The 19,484-nt window shown below is 16.8% G+C and overlaps 1 protein-coding gene across 1 annotated transcript in view; it reads right to left on the bottom strand.

The window, feature by feature from the left end:
• The window catches only part of LOC100576187 (E3 ubiquitin-protein ligase AMFR), a 68,729-nt gene extending 49,704 nt beyond the window's left edge, over positions 1–19,025 (bottom strand). The window contains exons 1-2 of the mRNA XM_026442786.1: positions 18,605–19,025; positions 8,044–8,323 (exon numbers count right to left, since the gene is read on the bottom strand). Of these exons, the coding sequence (XP_026298571.1) occupies positions 8,044–8,295 (252 nt within the window). The 5' untranslated portion in view covers positions 8,296–8,323; positions 18,605–19,025. The remainder of the gene's footprint in view (positions 1–8,043; positions 8,324–18,604) is intronic.
• Positions 19,026–19,484: the final 459 nt, after the last annotated feature.

Genomic DNA, 19,484 nt, shown 5'->3' with positions numbered 1-19,484 from the left:
TATTTTGTGCGTACGCAAATATTGAATGCAAATGATGCTGTATTTTTTATAAAATACATTTCACATTAGCTCATATCAATTCTCACGTAATAAATAATCTTTGAAACAATTAACTTTGAATTTTATTTCCATTTATAGAATATAATATTAATTATAATATATTATTAAATAATATTAAATAATTATATACAATATATATATATATATTAATATTATAAATAATATGAATATTTATTAATTATTAAATAATAATAAATCTGATCAAAAAGTAGTCAGTTTTAAATATTATCAGTTTGATATTTTTAATTTTAAATCATTGAAGATAATTAAAATATTATGATTCAAAATTGAACAAGAATTCCCAAATATGAGAAATATAAAGTATTAAAAAAAATTTAATGTTAATGTTAATAAAATATGATGCTTTTAATTTACTTAATAAAATAAAAATTTATTTTTTTTATATAATATAAAAATATTATAAAATAATTATAAACAAATTTATAAACAAGATTATATTAATACGAACATTTTTCGTTATTTTGAAATATTGAAAAACATTATATATTTTATTAATAATTTAATTTTTAAAATTAAATTTTATCATCTAATTAACAGATTTTATAATATTATTGTATTTTACACATAGTAATAAATTAAAATAAATATATTTTTGTGCAATTTTTGAAATAAATATATTTCTTATGATTTTTTTATTTAATCTTAAAGATTAAATATTTAATATTTAGTAAATTATTCTATATTAAAAAGAAAATATATCAATAATGCTAAAATCAACAATGTTAAGACCAGCAAATGTAAGTTAAATGAAAATTTATTTTTAAATTAATAATTAAAAAAATCAGAAGATACAATATGTAAATGATTCCATTAATTATAAATGTTTCAGAATATAGAAATTATTATAAAAAAAAATGTAAATAATTTTATTTTTTTTTTTTACTTAATTTTATTAAATTTTAATACAAATTTGATTATCATTTTTATTATTTTATTATTATATTATATTTTTTATATATTATATTAATTATATTTTCTCATGTACTATAATTAAATTAATAATTTATATTTTTTTCTTTAAAAAATTTAAGTTTAACTAAAATAAATATAAAATGTAATAAATATAAAATGAATTAAGAAACACAAATCATATATTAATAATTAAAAGATATTCTTAAAATTATAAGATTATTTTCGATAGAAAACATTAGAATAGTAAATATCAGAATTAATAATTTAATTTAATATCCATATTTCTTAAAATTAAAAAATTTTAAAGTAAAGAAAAGAAAGAGATTGGATAAAAATTTAGGGATCATATAATAGTGCTAATTTAACATAAAATATGAAGTATGTATCATATATAACATATATAATATGTGAAAAGAAAAATATAAGATATTATTTCAATCTTTATTAAGCAAAATATATTTTTCTAAAACACAAAATTTATAACTCTATATTTTTTTATTTTTACTTTTTAGAATTTAAAAGGCAATTTCTTTTTTTGTTTTAAGTACCACTAAAAAATTGTGTCAAGAAATATTATTAGAAGTCGATAATGCTTGTTGAGTTAAATTACGAATTATTGATCTTACTTGAAAATTCAAATTGACTTAAATTTATGTCATGTTATATAGATTTTTATTGAAATTCATTAATGTTATATTATATTATATTTAATATTAATATTAGTAAATTATTATTGATTAAGTTATTATTTGAATAATTAATATTGATTAATTATCATCTAATAATTATCATCTAAAAGATTAATTCTATGATTGATTCATTATTCGAGCAAAAAAATTATATATTTTTTTTCGAAGTTAAAAATAAATATAATTGCTTTATAAATAATGGAATTCTTTTATAAAAAAATTTCTTTTTGAATATATTTCAATAATTAAATTAAAAATAATTAATTAAAAATATAACTAAATAATTAAAAATTTTTTAATTCTTATTCCCCTATTTTTTACATAGTAATAATATAATAAATATATATATATATATATCATTTATGTCTGATATATTTTTAAAAAAATCCTTAAGATCACTTAAAAAAATTTATATTTTAAATATAAACATATTTAAAAAATTTGTTTAATCATATTATTATTGAAATATTTTATATATTCATTAAATTATACATTTAATTATACATTTATTTTTTGCAACATAAAAAGTCATAATTTTTTAAATATCAAAATTTCTGAATAAAAATTATTTTTTTCTTAAATTTGAATATTTTTACCATATAAAAGTATTAATTTATATATAAAAGTATATATACAATAGAATAGAATGAGAGAATAAAAATTGTATGATTATATTCTATTGAAGAAAAAAATTTCCTTCTAATTTTTTAAATTTATAAAAACAAAAGATAGTTTTTATAAAATAATCTTTAATGTATCTATTTCAAGTTTTAATTTTTTTTATTATGATTTGATTAATATTTAAAATGTTAGAAATATTTATAATATAAATGAAAAAATTAAAAATATTTGCAAAAATAAATTTTTTTTCAACTTTTTCAAAATCTGATCTAAGTTTTCTCATTTTTTTTTAAAATTATTTCTGTATAGAGATATTCTGGAAAAATTAAATTATTGAAAAATTTATAATATCAATACTTGTAAAGATATAATATTTTAAACAAATATTTAAAAAACAAACATTTTTAACTAATTTGCATCTCAAAAAGTTTGATAAATTTAATTTTTAATAATTATTATAAAAATAATAGAAGACAACTTTTGTTTGCAATATTCATGGATCAAAAGCGAATATCCTTACTGGAATTTCCATTTCATTTTATTTTGCAATAGTATTATTTTCAATAAGTTTTTCATCAAAATCTACTTGTCATACTATAGTGTATTGAAATTTTTTTTTAATCAGTTACTATTTGTTTAAAAATTTGTCATATTATAATCTTTATTTAATTCAATTTCGGAATCTAGACTTTTATTTTTTGAATTTTTTTTTTCTATTAATATTAAATTTGAGTATATTTATTAAATATTATATATAATTTTTTTTTATTATTTTATATCATTTTAATTATGTTATTTTTTAATATCTATGATTTTTCAATATTAATTTTTGCCAATTTTGTTGTAATTTTTTTATCTTATTTTAATTATTCTTTTTTTTAGATATAAATAGTCTAGTTACTGTTATTTCAATTTTAACTTTATAGGTTATTATTAAGATCACGATCAGAATTTCAAATGAACATAAAAAAATATTCATATTATATGTATATTGAAATATAAGAAAATACATAGTCTAAAGTAAATACATATTGATTTTGAATTATCATAATTCAGAAATTATTAAATTTACTGCAAAAACTTTTTATATAACCATTTTACATATTTATTCGAATTATTGAATCAAAAGTTCATCTTTCTCTTATTCTCTACAAGAAAATAACAAGTACTAATAAAAATTTAAATTTAAAATTTAAAAAATTTTTTAAACTATTCAAAAGCAATATCGAAAGCAATTATAAAACAATCTTAATTTAAATTTTTAGAAGTCAAAAAAATATTTATTAAATTAAATTATGATATTAAATGAAAAGAAAACTAAATATTTGTATTTATGTATTAAAAAAATAACAAAAAATTACTAAATTAAAGATTTTCCTATATACAAAATTATAACAAATGTATATGTAAATGATGAATTTTTTATAATTAATTCTTACATTCGATATATACATTTATTTGATAACAGATATATAACTATTCTTCATAGGTTTTTACTGATTAAAAAAATTTATTTTTCAAGAACTTAATTAATTTTTTCATTTATATTGCAAATATCTTTTAAATTAAATAAGAAAATTCATAAGGAAAAAATATTATAATTCATAATATAATAAAAATAAGAATTAAAAATGTTTATAAATATTCTATAACGAACAAAAATTCTAAAAAAGAAAGAACAAATATATCTTAAAAAATTGAAAAACAAAAAATTAGTTTTAAAATTTTTGTAATATCAAAAATTAATTTTATAGAAATCACTTTTTGTGTATTAAACCTTAGATTAGAAATTTTTTTCACTACTATAAAATAATTATAATATATACAAATGATCATTTCATTCTGAAAAAATATCAACTTAATATAAAAATTTCCAAAAGAATTTGAATTATTTAATAATTATTTTATTTAATTTAAAAGCTTATCTAATTTATAATAATTAAACAAATATACGATCTTTAAATATAAAAATAAATTGTTAAACAAAGGTCAATGTATAAAAAAATGATTATTCTTTTATAATATAAAATATATTTATTCTTATAAATTATTTTTTATTTCATCATATTTTTGTCTTCCTATTAACAAAGATATAAATAGTTATACTATATTCATATATTATTAATAATATAGACTTCTTATTTAAATAATTTTTTTATTAGAGAAAAAACTTCGTTATCTTTCAATTTTTGAATTTAAATTCTTGTTTAAAACATTTAATAACAAAAAAAAGTTTGTAATAAATAGAGAATTGATAGCATGTAATCGAAATAATATTATATATTATATATGATATATTAAATTATTTAATTTGTTTTATCGTTGCTTATAAAATAAACATATATATAAATGTATTATTAAGTATTATAAATTAAATTTTCAAAATTAGTGAATTTTCTTTCAAGATAACGTTTAGATTTTTGTGATTGTACTTTTATTTCACATTATTTTATAAAATTCTATAAAGAATATGATAAAATAGATTGGTAGACGAAAAAATGAGATTGGTTATACTTGTTACGAAATAAACTGCAGTGATAAAAGTAAGAGAAAAGAAAAAGTTCGTTAGTTATAAAATAATTGATATTAGTTGATCCTAGAAAGACTTATAAACCATATCGTTTTTATATATAATACAGATAATACAGATAATACAGGTAAAAACACTATGATTTATTAATTTTTGATAGTAGATAATAATCCAATTAAGTTTAAATTAGTATTAAATATTAAGTATTAATTTATTAAAAATATATATATATATATATATATATATAATAAAAAATTATTAGTAATATGGAATTAGATATTGTTTTAAACAAGATTTATATTAATTAAACAGTTTTTTTTCTATTTTTATATTATATTCTATTTAAATATAATATATATACATATATTATATTTTTTGTGTAAAAATGTACAATATTAATATATATTATAATATATATAATAATTTATAATTATAATTTCATAATATTATAATAGTTTAATATTATAATTATAAATATAATTTTAATTAATGATATTATAATATCTTATTTATTATAATAGTTTAATTAAAGTAATTGATTATATTTATACTTAAAAATAAATGAAACATGTATATATTTTATAAAAATATATAAAATATTTAAAGTGAAATATTTATAAAACAGAGGATTCGAATTTCTTCAGATTTCATTCAGATTCCATTTCTTTATTCAATTTTTTATAATTATAGTACTAATTAATATAAATATTATTAATAATATTATTGAACTTCGTTCTTATAAATTTACGTTATCATATATCGTATATTATAATAATTAAAACAATTATTATATAAGTTTCAAATATGTATTGATTTTATAAAAAAATAACTTTGATATAATTATTTCTTTAGCTATTTTGTACTTTCAATTTTTTTTTACAAATGAAAAAGATTTCATTAAAGAAAATTTTAATGATTTGAATAATAGATATAATCTATCAAATAATTAGAAATGAAAAGAGAAAGAAAGAATATTGTAACGATTTAAATAAAGACGGAAACGATATGCATTTTTAAAAAACAGAAAAATATAACATATAAAATTGATAATTATTTCAAATCAAAAGATAATTGATATATTAAAAGATATATTATAGATATAAGATATATTAATATTATATATTAATATCACATTAAATTGATAAAAAACTGTAATATTTTTTTTATTTAAAGTGAATTAAATATAATTTCAACTAAAATTGTTTGTTCTAAAATGATTTATTTCAGAAAATATTAATTATAAAATTATTATGTAAAAAAAAATTTTTAAATTTTGTAATTTTGAAAATGCAAAATGGTATGATTTAATATAAAATATAAAAAATAATTCAAACTTATATATGTTATCAAAAAAAAAAAAAAATAGAAGAAAAAAAAAGAAAAGAATATACAATTGATAATAATAATATATAATAATTTAAAACAATAAATATAATATAATAAAAACAATAATTATAATATTTAAAAAAATAATATTTATTTTTTTATAAACATCAATAATGAATATGTTTTTACAATATTTTTAAGATCATATATTGTTAACTCCAACTCGTTCTTGAAACTATGATATATAATAATAAAACTAATTTATTTCAAAATTCATTGTTAATAAGTTTGATTGTAAGATGATCAAAAACAAAGTTCATATGCTAATGAAATTTACGTTATCATTAAAGTTTGAGGTTATAAGTTCGAAAGAGTTCTAAATTCAAAAAGTTCTTGAAGGTTAGAGGATTCTAAAGATTCAGATAGTTCAAAGATTCTGAAAGTTCTGACGATTAAAGTGTTATAAAAGTTCGAAAGATTCAAAGGTTTTAAAAGTTTAGACGGTTAGAGTCTTCTGAAAGTTTTGAAGGTTCAAAGCTTCTGCAAGTTCTGCTGTTCAAAAAATTCTCATAAAATGTTGGTAGGTTATTATATATCATATATTATAAAGCTACCTCCATGTTGATCTTGCGAAATCGGTCTTGAGCAAGTGACTATAATATAATATAATAATATTGTGGACTAGTCCCCTGATTGAGTGATATCCCTAATCTAAGAAAAATTCTTAAAATGAGATTAAAGGATTACATTACAAAATCCGCTGTTTTTTCTAGGAAATTGTTTCGCAAGTTTTTGCAATAATTCTTCTCAAGTAAAGTAATGCTAATTGCTGTTGAGATTGGCATGGTTGGAAAATGTCGTCTCAGATTGTAGGACTACATTGATATTCCAGTCATGATGAATTGTTTTTAAATATATAAAGCGAAGAATCATCCATTCTTCTTTTAAAAATATATTGTCCTCACAGCATAACTCTGTCATATTTATTCAATGTTTGAACAATTATTTTTTTATAATATCATTATGTTTTTTTTTACTACTTATCCTTAAAAATAATTTTTAATGAATTTGATCATCAATTTCAAAAACTTTTTCGAAAGTAATATTTTTAATATTATTAATCTGGAAAAAAGATTAAATCATATGAACATGATTTAATAGATTAGTATTTTTAAAATAAATATATATATATTATTAAAAATAAATAAATATTTATTTTTAAAATAAAAGTAAAATTCTTTAGTTTTAAAATTTTTATATTTTTTTGCTGCTTTATAACACTTTAAATAAAAAGTGGGCCGTTCTCAAAATAACCCGAGATACACTACGAAGAGGTTGCGTAGTCAAACTTTTTATTTTAATTTTAGCATGTAAATTTGCTCTCGTAATATAAGTATGTATTTCTGTATCATCTTGTAGAAATTTTATTTTTTTCGACATAGAATTTTGCAATTAATAAAATTTTCTTTGAAATAATAATTATATAAAAAAATAATATTTCAAATATATATATATATATATATATATATATATATATATATATATATACAAATAAATTTTTAGTGTCTTAGCAATAAAAAAGGAATTTATTGAATATAGTTATCTTTAAAGCTTATAATTTTTCAAATAAATATTTTATTAATATTTAAATGTAAATAATATTTATTTATAGAATTATTTCGATTTTTTTATACTTAATATTTAACTTATATATTTTTCAATTATAATAATCTCAATTTTAAATATCAATAATACGATAAATAATAAAATTTTATCCAGTGAGATTTTATTTTTAAAAACAAAGTCTATCTCTCCAGGATTTATTCTATTTATTTATTTTATAATGAATTTTTTTAGTCGAATCAATCGATATATATTACTCACCCAAATACAGATAGGCTCGTCAAGCATGCATTCGAGCAATTCCTTCAAATGCATCGGTAAATTTCTTGGATCGGATTCGATGTCATTGGCCGATTCGCTCTCAGTCTCCACATAAGTGTGGTTGCTTTTCCATGCTGGATCCTTAATGATCTGAACAGCATAATATACCGAGCAGGATAACACGGCGAAGCTGATCGCCGTATATACTCGGAGATTTGGGATTGGAAGTCGGTCCAAGAATTCCATTGGCATCTTCACGCTTCTTATGATTTTATATTTCCTGTAAATACATATGAATATTTAAATTTTTAAATTTATATATGAATATTTATATATGAATATATTTTTTTTAAATATTTATTATATATTTTATTTACTTTTGGATAAATATTTATAAAAAAGTATTCTTTGATACTTCGATGATTTTTTGATACATTATATATATACATTAAGATCATCGGAATAATGTTGTAAAAATTTTATTTAGCAATCATTACTAAAAATTTATTAATGAAATCTAATATAATTTATATTCAAACTCAATATGAACTAGAAATTAAATAAAATTTTTGTTTAGCATCAATTTATCTTAATTATAAGATTAATTTCATCTCAAATCAAAATTAAATAAAAACTTATTTAATTGTTAATTTATTTATAATGAACAACGACTACTAAGTAAAATTTTCACAACATTATATTTAGATGATCTCGATAATATATTAAAAAAAATCTAAAAAATAAGAGAATAATATTTTTTATAAATAATTAACTAAATTATTCCATTTTATTGTTTTATAATAAATGCATCTATTGAATTGGTGAAAAATTTGTAATAAAAATAAATCAATTTATTATAATGCATCATCCAGTTTCGTAAATCATTTAAATTTTATATAAGTAGTATAAAAATGTTATCCCTTTGTAATCCTATATAATTCGACATCACTTTTCTTTTCAAACATAAAATAAATTTTTCCGAATACAAAAAAATATAACAGATATTATTTAAATTATTGGAATAATGCAAAAAAAAAGCATTCGATATTTTTCGATTGCCTGATTATGCGAGTGATTAGAAATAATAATTGGATTGAATTATTGATTGATTATATATTACTGTTTTGCATCTATAACATAAACTAAAAAAATAAAATTAGTGGTTTTCAAATCACAAAATACCAGATGGAAAAAAAAAGATTTGTTATATATTCGAAACACATTGAGAAAAAAGTTGGATTGACACATGAGAGAATATTTTAGAAGATATCATACAATGATTAATTTATATATATAACTAATTGTAATATAAATTAACAATTTAATTTACATTAATTTTAAAATTATATACATTATATGTAAAAATATTCATGCATCTAATATATCTAAATATATTATTAATAAACATAAAAAATAGATAATGATTAACTCTTGAAAAATTAAAATAATAAAAAACAATATGATCCATTTAATAATAAATAATGAAATTATTGGAATGAAAAATTTAAAATAAAGGATTAGTAATATTATATAGTATTATATAGTTATTAGTATTATATATAATTTATTTTTTATATTTTTCGAGATATTTCTCAAGAATTTATGAATTATAATAATTTATAATATTCAAATTTAAATGATAAAATTATTAATATATCTTATAATATTAATATATCTTCGAAATTCGATTAAATTTAATAAATTATTTATAAATCATCTATGTTCATTCATAATATTTATTTAAAAAATATAGCAAATATTTTTCTGAAGAATAGTTACATTTGTACGTTTTTTGAATTTATATAACATGAAAATATAAATGAAAATATATAAATTGTTATATATTTAATTACTATGACCTGCTTAATATATATTAATTTTTAAACTCAGATAAAAATAGAATATTTTATGAACAATCAATATTGTAAAATGAATTTATCATAAATAGAGTATAATATAATATATAAATTATTTGAAATTGTTTATTATATTATATTATAGTATATATATTATATATATTATATATACTATATATTATACCAATTTAATTGTTTATTATACCATTATTAAAAATTGATATAATTTTCCATTCCCAAAATATATTATTTTAATTTATAAATACAATTATCTTCCGAATTGTTTTTTGGAAAATAGTTTGTCTAAACTTTCTTTTAGATAATAAATTTTTTTTTAAAATTTTTATTATATTTTATAATAAAGACGAAATATATCATATATTTGAATCGAGAAATATATTAGTTCAAAAGTTATGCGCAATAAGGATTTGATATTCTTATCATATTGTATGATTTACGTTAACATGATAACCGTTTGAACGGAAAATTTCATTATTTATTTAAACATTTAAATATTAAACTGCGAATTTTTACACAATTATATATTTTTCATAAACATTATTCATTCATGAATATATTATTATGAATATTTTTTTCTAATATTATAATTTTATTTGTTTGATAATTGAATATTATGAACAAATTTATTATGTTCTGAATAAATTTTTGATTACGATATAATATTAAAAACTGGAAATTTCGAATGGTTTATCTAGCAGTATAATAATATCCAATATATTGATGTTTGTAAAACATAACTTTTTTCAGTACAGTAATTTATATAATATTTATATAAATAAATCTATATAATAAAATTATTGATATTTTGCAAATATTACATATTTTAAATTATGTGATATATTTTTTAATAATAATTGAAAATCTAATTTTTTCTTAACTGTATAAAATTTTGCAATTTATTATTATGTTTAAATTATAAAAATATTATTTTGGCAATAAATAAATATTTACATATTTATTCAATCTCAAATTTATCTTAAAGGATTAGTTTAATTATTATTCTTTCTTAATAAGGATGTTCGATTATTTGTACTTCAGTTTGGGATATCCTGCAGAAGAGAGCATTGAATCTTTTTTCCGTTGATTAGTCTCCCACTATCTCGATTTCAGAAGTATGAAATATCTGAATTTTTGCATCATGAACAAATACATCAACAAATACAGTTACTATTACATGTATAATCTTAATCTTAATAATGCATTTAACTAGCTGCTATATATATTATATCATTCAATTTTAATTTTTAAAATATTTGAAAAAAAAATTTGTTATTTAAAATTTCTTCTATATGACAATATAATATAATGTGTACATAAGAATTATTTATTTATCTTTTATTAATATAAATATATTAAGCATCAAGTAAATATATATATATAAAAAATCAATCAATTATTATAATACTTTCAAATTGTGATAAATTCGAAATATTCTAACTCATATTCAAATTGAACATTCCATAGAAATTATCACATTGTTGCTAATATTTTTATAAAAAGATTAACTATGATGAATTCTTTAAATTCATGAAATGTGAAAATAAAATAAAATAATTCTTGGATGATTGATTATGTGTATAACTGTTGAATTTTTTATTTCGAGTTATAAATCTCCTTAATCCAATGTATAATCATAAATTATTCTATCATCATGTATATAATATACATATATTTTCTAATAAATACTATATAATAGTAATAATTTTTATTAATATCTCGAAAATTTTTAGCAAAATGAATTTTTAATAATCCAAATTATAATTGTTGTAATCTTTAAGTAAACTTTTGATCGAGCTAATACATCTTTAATTCCTTGTTTCAATAATTAAATTCAATCAATATAATTAATCATTTAAAAAAAAAAATTACAATTGCCTGATTGACAATTTATTATTTTATAGGACAAGTCCGATCACTTTGATTTTGATATATATTATCAAGAACATCATCCTAACTTTCCTTTATAATTTAATTGCTGATCTCTTACAATTTTTGGAATATTTGTAAAAAATGGTTGTTATTAGCACATTGAATTTTGTATATTTTGCATTTGTGATAATATAATAATCAATATGTGATCGTCGTTTATTTGTTTTTGCAAATATATCAGACCAAATGTTCAAAATATATAACGATTAAAAAACTTTCTCATGAATTTTAATAAACTTGATATGTCAATCTTAATTCATAGCAGTTATGGATATTTCGCATTCCTTCGGATTCGAATAAAGAAAAAAATAAAAATCGAGGAAAATAAAATATAAATCAATCTTTGGTCGATCAAAATAATAGTAATAAATATAGTAATAAATATGACGCTGATATCGCTATCATTATTTTGATTATTATAATTTTGATTTTGCAATTTCGATTATTTTATAAAATTTATTTTTATATTCCATTGATCTAAATTATTCGAAATATCTAAATATCTAAGTTCTCTATGGATAAATATAAATATTATTATTATTATTATATATTTTAAATACTAGTTAACTGTATATGTGTTTATAAATATGTAAATAAATAAATCGATATATAAATTGATATATAAATTAATATATAAATAAATTGATAAATAATAATAAAATAATAAAATAAAAAAGTTTATATAAATAATAATATAAACAATTGTGCTCATATAATTGTCTACAATACAAATTTCTATGTAATAGTAGAATACTAGCAATTTTTTGCAAATATTTCGAAAATCATTTATTAAAATATAAATTGTTCAGAATGATATCAATATCATCTCAATATCAAAATCAAGATGATCGAAATTGTTTTTCCACAAATTAATAAACATATAGAAATATTTGATAGATTATTTAGAATAAATCTCTATATGCAAGTTAAAGGAATATTGATTGAAAGAAGTACGTAATGTGATTTTATGCGATTCAAATAAAAATTTTCTAAATTACAATTGAAGATAAAATAATTAGATATTCTATATTCTATATATTAAAATCTAATTAATGTAAGTTTTATTTTTTATTCTACAAAAAGAAATGTTTCAATTGAATAGTATTGCTTGAAAGATTATGTTGTGAGACGATACAATTATTTATAATGTGAATTTTTTGAATAGTAATTATAATAGTAATAATTTTAATTGTTTTTGCAGTTGACGATTAACTCAATTTTGCTAATTTCTACTAACTGATATCTGATTAATTTCTCATTCTTGCGGCGATTAGATGATTGATAACTGAATATGTTCTAAACGAACGCTACGATTTCTCGAAACTCTGATTTTTTGGAAATATTTTTTATCGCAAATCTTGGTTCTCTCTTAAACAATTATTTTCGATGAAAATATAATTAAGAGGAAGTAAAAAAGAATAATATTGGAGAATGATTTCTAAAGATGTCCTCACAAAAGTCAGGATTTGCAATCGTTTCTCTGGTCGGTCGCAAGACATTTGGCAAATGTGAGGGAATTGTATCCGCTCATAAATTATATCTAAAAAACTTTTATATCTAAAAAACTGTTCAATATACTAAAGCTATTGGAAAATCAAGCTATTTTTCTTAAGTTAGTCTTTTTTATTTTTAATATTATGATTTTCAATATTTCTGGAGATTATTGCAATGTATTTAAATTTTAAATTCATAAAAAATTTGAAATTTTAATTTTTCATAATAATTATTTAAAATAAATCAATAAATTGTTTCAAGAAATTAATTTAATTGATAATTAAATTAATTGAAATTAATATATAATTTAAAATTCTGTATAAAAGTTTTTTTAATATTTGATAAATTTATCAATATATAACTCATTTTAATGATTTTTAAAAATGTGTATAGAGGAAATAGAAATTTGCTTGCTTATTGATATAAAAATAATTAGAGAAAGATTTGCTTAAAATTTTATTTTCTTAACATGTTTAAAAATTAAGATTCATGAGGATTCCACACATCAATATGTTAACTCACCATTATTTACAAAAATTATAATTTTTACAAATTTAAGAGTTATATTACAAGAAATATATAATTTCTTGTAATAATGTAATAATTTCTTGTAAAAATAAGAAATATATATAATTTATATACATAATTTTCAAAATTTATAAATTGACAAAAATGTTTTAGAACTAATCTAGAAAAACATGAATCTATCGAGAATTTTAGATTGGGGTATATTCGATTATTCGATTATTAAATTATTGAGAACAAACAGTTTTTTTTAATGCCACTAATAATCATTGCGATATGATATTGAAATTTTTATTGTATCATAATAATATCAATTTAATTGAATTTCGAGTGAATTTTAAAAACAGCTTTGTTCATGTGTCTTTGAATACATATTAACAATATAAACTATTATCTTTCATTTATTTTTTTCATGTTATTTCTTTCATGTTTTGTTGTTTTTTTATTTAAATACAATGATTTGAACATCTTACTCACATTCTCTTCTTTATTCATTCATGTAGTTCATATATATGTTGCTATACATTTCTTTATTATATAATCAATCAGTCAAAGGATGACTCGTTTAAAATGATAGACAGGGATGAATCATCAAAGGATGGATCATTTCTTTATGATCTCCAAAAATTATATAGATATAAAGTTAAATTAAACAATTTCTAATCTCTATTTGATTTTTTATGTTATAATTTATATATGATATTGTTAATTCTCTATTTTAATTATGATTAATTTTATATTATTTGAATAAAGAATAATGATAATTATATATTTTGATTATATATTTATATTTAATTTATTATGTTATTAATCAATTAAATTTAAAATAGGACGAAACATGAAATATGAATATATACATATATTATATGTATTTATTTATAATAAATTTACAGAAAAAATTCTGAATATATAATATGAATATTATATATGTTCAAAAGATATAAATTCTAGCTTTATTTCATTTTTTATTGATGATAACTGTAAAAAAATAAATAAAGGATAAAACGTGATTGAGAATCGAATTTAAAAAATAAAAAATTTAAATGCTCGATATTTATCATTTAATTGGATCTAAAGAGGAATTTTTTTTATTGTTAAATAAAAAAAAATAAGTTATTATTAAAGTATATAGTAATATTATCTGTAATAAATTATAATAAAAATAAATAGAATTTATTTTTTTAAATCATATATAATATTTAATATAAATTAGTTTTATTTGTGTTATTGATATATTAATGATATTTTATGTAATATTTTGGATATATCAAAAAATCAATGAAATATTTATCCATAAATAATCATTAATAATATCTTTACTAATAATTTGAATAAGAAAAAATAAGAATTCTAATTATTTTCATTTGTCATTAATAGCCACAATTATATTACGTGTATATATATTTTGGTATTTGGTTTATTTACGAAAATTCTATAAAAATTCAAATAAATATTCTAAATAATAAAATAGAGATAAAAAAATGTTTACATATTATTAAGAAAGTTGAAATATTTCATATTTATTTGTATTTAACTTACAATTATTTTTATTAGCATTAACATTATTATCAAAATCTTTATATGTAAAATGATCAAAGAAATTGATTTATGCAAAAAAAAATTGTAGTTTCATTTAAAAAGAAAATTATGGTTGTACTTTGTAATTTTTTTTTTAATCTCCGATAATTTTAAAGATATTTATTACGAGACACTCATAAATAAATGATATATATATATATATATATATATATATATATATATATTGTATGTTAGAAAAATATTTATGTATAATTGAATCTATATTATTTGAATATATTATATAATTGCTAAAGATTACAATTTCAAATATTTTTTGAATAATAAATAGTTTTAATGTTTATTAATAATAATTAAACATTTATTAGTTTAATAAAAAAAAATCGTAGTATAATATAGAAAAATAGCATGAAGAGAATATTTTTGTTTTGAAAAGATATAAAAAAATTAAAACATTATTTTATTTCCAATTGATAACATTGGAAAAACCAGATATCTAATTAATAATATCTGAGTATAAATATATTATTATAATCTTTTTTTATATTTATTTTTTTCTATATCTTTTTTTTTTAAAAAAGTATATTTTATTCTGATAAATTGATCATATTAAAAGAGTTATTATGATTTGTGATCAGCTTTTTGAATAAATAATAAAAAAATTTTTTAATATTATTTTATTCATTATTATTTCTTTAAATAATATCAATTAAAAATCACAATATTGTATTATAAATTGTATTGTAAACCATTTATTTATAATACTATATCACAACATAATATTTTTTAAAAAAAATTTCTAACTCAATCTAATCTGATTTATTTTTTATTTTTTTTTAAACGTATACTAATATATCAATTTTCTAATTTGATAGTAGTAATCCATAGCATATTTTTTGTCGAGATTTTTAAATAAGTTGAAAAACAAAATTTTTCATTTATGATAAATTTATTAATTATTTTATTCTTTTACTATCAATATTTGGTTCGTAAATAAATGAGATAGTTTCTAGATATTTTGTCAATAATTTTAATAATAAATATAATTTAGCTATGTTAAAAAATTTTGAACTTTTTTTTTGTATTATATCATTGCTTCTTGTATTCCATCTCTACATCTCGTTTTTTAAATAAATATAATTATTATAAACATATTTAAGTTCAAAAAAATAAAGAAAAATATTAAAAAAAAAGTTTTTTAATATAAAATAGACTCATATTCAAAATCAAAGTAAAATTTTAGAAAAAAAAAAAATTATTAAGGATAATTAAGGATAAAAGTTCTATTTTTATAATTATTAATAAATTTGTTTCATAAACTTGTCAAATAAAATTAAAAACTTAATCAATTTAATTAGTATAATATTAAATGAAAATTATCGAATTCATATTTGTTTTTAAATAAATATTATTTTTTTAAATATAGTAAAAAAATTAGTAACAAATTATTAAAAATTATTATTTAAAAACTAATAACAATATTTTGTAAAATGAGAAACAATAAAAAATTTTACTTTTTATATCGAAAAAATTCAATTACGTATTATTATCATACATATTTGACAATAATTTAAAATTGAATGCAAATGCATATGCAATGTCATTATTAAACAAAAAGATGATCGTCTCCAGCAAATTTTCTTCAAAAAATTTACAATGTCTCTTTTAATGCGCGTTTTTTTTCATCACTTTTCTTATTACACGTATTTAGAATAAAAGAATCAGAATAAAAAATATATTTTATGATTATCAATATATTATATTTATTAATGATATAAAATTTTTTATTTCTTAATATAGTAAGAAATTTTATAATTTAAATTTCTACTGAAAATATATGTATTAAAATTTATATATGTATAAAATGTATTTGAAATAATGTAAATACATTATAAAATAATATATGATATTAAATATTATTTATAATATTATTATATATAATTATATATAAATATTATATATTTATTATAATATATTTAATGATAAAAAATTTTACTAAGAATTAAATCTAACGCAATATACAATATAATATAATACAAACAATAAAAAGAAGAAAGAATTTAATGAAAAAAATATGTTAATTAATAGAATATTTTTTTCTAAAATTATTTTTAAATATTGTCAAAATAAATATAACTCTTATGTATAATTATTTGTACTAGAAATTAAATATTTTTACATATTAATTATTACATGTGATACATATATATTTAAATAATTTTATGAAAAATTTTAGAAAATAGCTTTATATTATGAACAATAATTAAATTATATATAAATAGATATAATTTATTTTATCATGAAATTCGAGATTGAATTTTTGTCTTATGAATATTAAATAATATTAATCTAAATAATTTATTTTAAAAAATTAGATTTATTTAAAAATTTTATGTTAATTATACCGCATAACCGCGTAACCTATTATATGTTTATTTTATATATATTTATATATTATAATTTAATTTAATAATTTAATTTAATAAATACATATATATATAATTATTTTATGAATAATTATCGCAATTATTAATTATCTAGTAAATATGAATAAAAATTCATATTTCTTTAAATAATATATAAGATGTGTATATATGAACTTAACCTTGTGTGGTTTTCAGTACAATATTTATTAGAATATTGATAAATATTTATTTATATTTATGTATATTATTTATGTATATTCATTTTTTCTTATATGCATATTTATTATTATTTCAATGATAAATGATTTAATTTATTTCAACATTAAATAATATATGATTCAAGACGTATTATTTAACCTTCATTTTTTACTTGATGTAATTATAAAATTTTGTTTTTATTAATGAATGATTAATGATATAGTTTTATGTGTGATTTTAAGTAATTTTAAAGAAATATATGTATTTATTTTCTTTTTATTAATTAAAGTATTTAATATTTCATACTTTTATGTACTTCGTCATTCATCTTTATAATTTACTCTTTTTTATTTTCTTGTAACTGATCATTCTTTTATATATTATCCATTCAATTCATTCGTATTTTTCAATTAAGTATAATTAACTCAGTATTATATTTAAATATATATATAATATTTATAAATTATATTCTATTATATTATGCATACCAAGTGATGTACGTTACATATAATTAACCAATTCGATATTATGTTTCTATAAAAAGACGCTCTATCGATACAGAACAAGTGGACTCACCTGAGATTGTCGATTGAAACACGTTGATTTAATCCATTACCAAAAATAGAGAAGATATTTTTCAAGAATTTAGACTCAAGTCAGTACAAAGCACACTTAATGCATATTTACACTAAACTTATGAAAAAAAGTGAATATACCGCACAGAAAATAGAAACCGGAAGGCCTCTGAAAGTAAGACTTTCTCAGTCGAAATCGTCCACCAGTTAACAGCACACGCGGTTTTTTGAGATTTTACATGGCATTCGTACCAATAGAATCTATGAATTGGCTGTATTTAAACGTACTTTGAGCTAGCAAACCGTTTGTGTCACTCTCGTATTTTTTAAAAGAAATTTCAAGATGTTATTGCGACACAATACAACACAATGTGTCACGACAACTGCAGTGCTTGAGATCATTGAAGAGACTGATTGTACAGTCGATAAAGAAGTATCGATTGGGTTGGATATAACGAAGTGGGGGTGACTGGGTTGGATTCACCGCTTAGTCGACTTTATCGATCTCGACGCGCGCAAATTTGAATTTTTATCTTTAATTATAATTAAAAATTAATATTAAATAAAATAAGTATTATTTAAATTATTAAATATTAAAATTTAAATATTTCTTTTAGAGATATTTTAAATTCATTTTCAGAATGTCTAATAATAAAAATAATAAAATATTTTGATATAAGATTAATATACATTTGCTATTTATAATATAATATAATAGAATAAAATAATTATTTATAATTATTTATTTATTTATATTATAGTATAATTTTTAATATTATTTGTTTTTAATTATGTTGATATTAATCAATTTACTTTTTTTTATTACTATATAAATAATAAAAAAATAATTATTCTTGTTTAAAATATGTATTATTAATAAA

This window comes from Apis mellifera, linkage group LG9 (genome assembly GCF_003254395.2).
Source record: "Apis mellifera strain DH4 linkage group LG9, Amel_HAv3.1, whole genome shotgun sequence".
NCBI classification, from domain to species: Eukaryota; Metazoa; Arthropoda; class Insecta; order Hymenoptera; family Apidae; genus Apis; species Apis mellifera.
The sequence above is the reverse complement of the archived record's forward strand: the minus strand, read 5'-3'. Positions and strand labels throughout refer to the sequence as shown.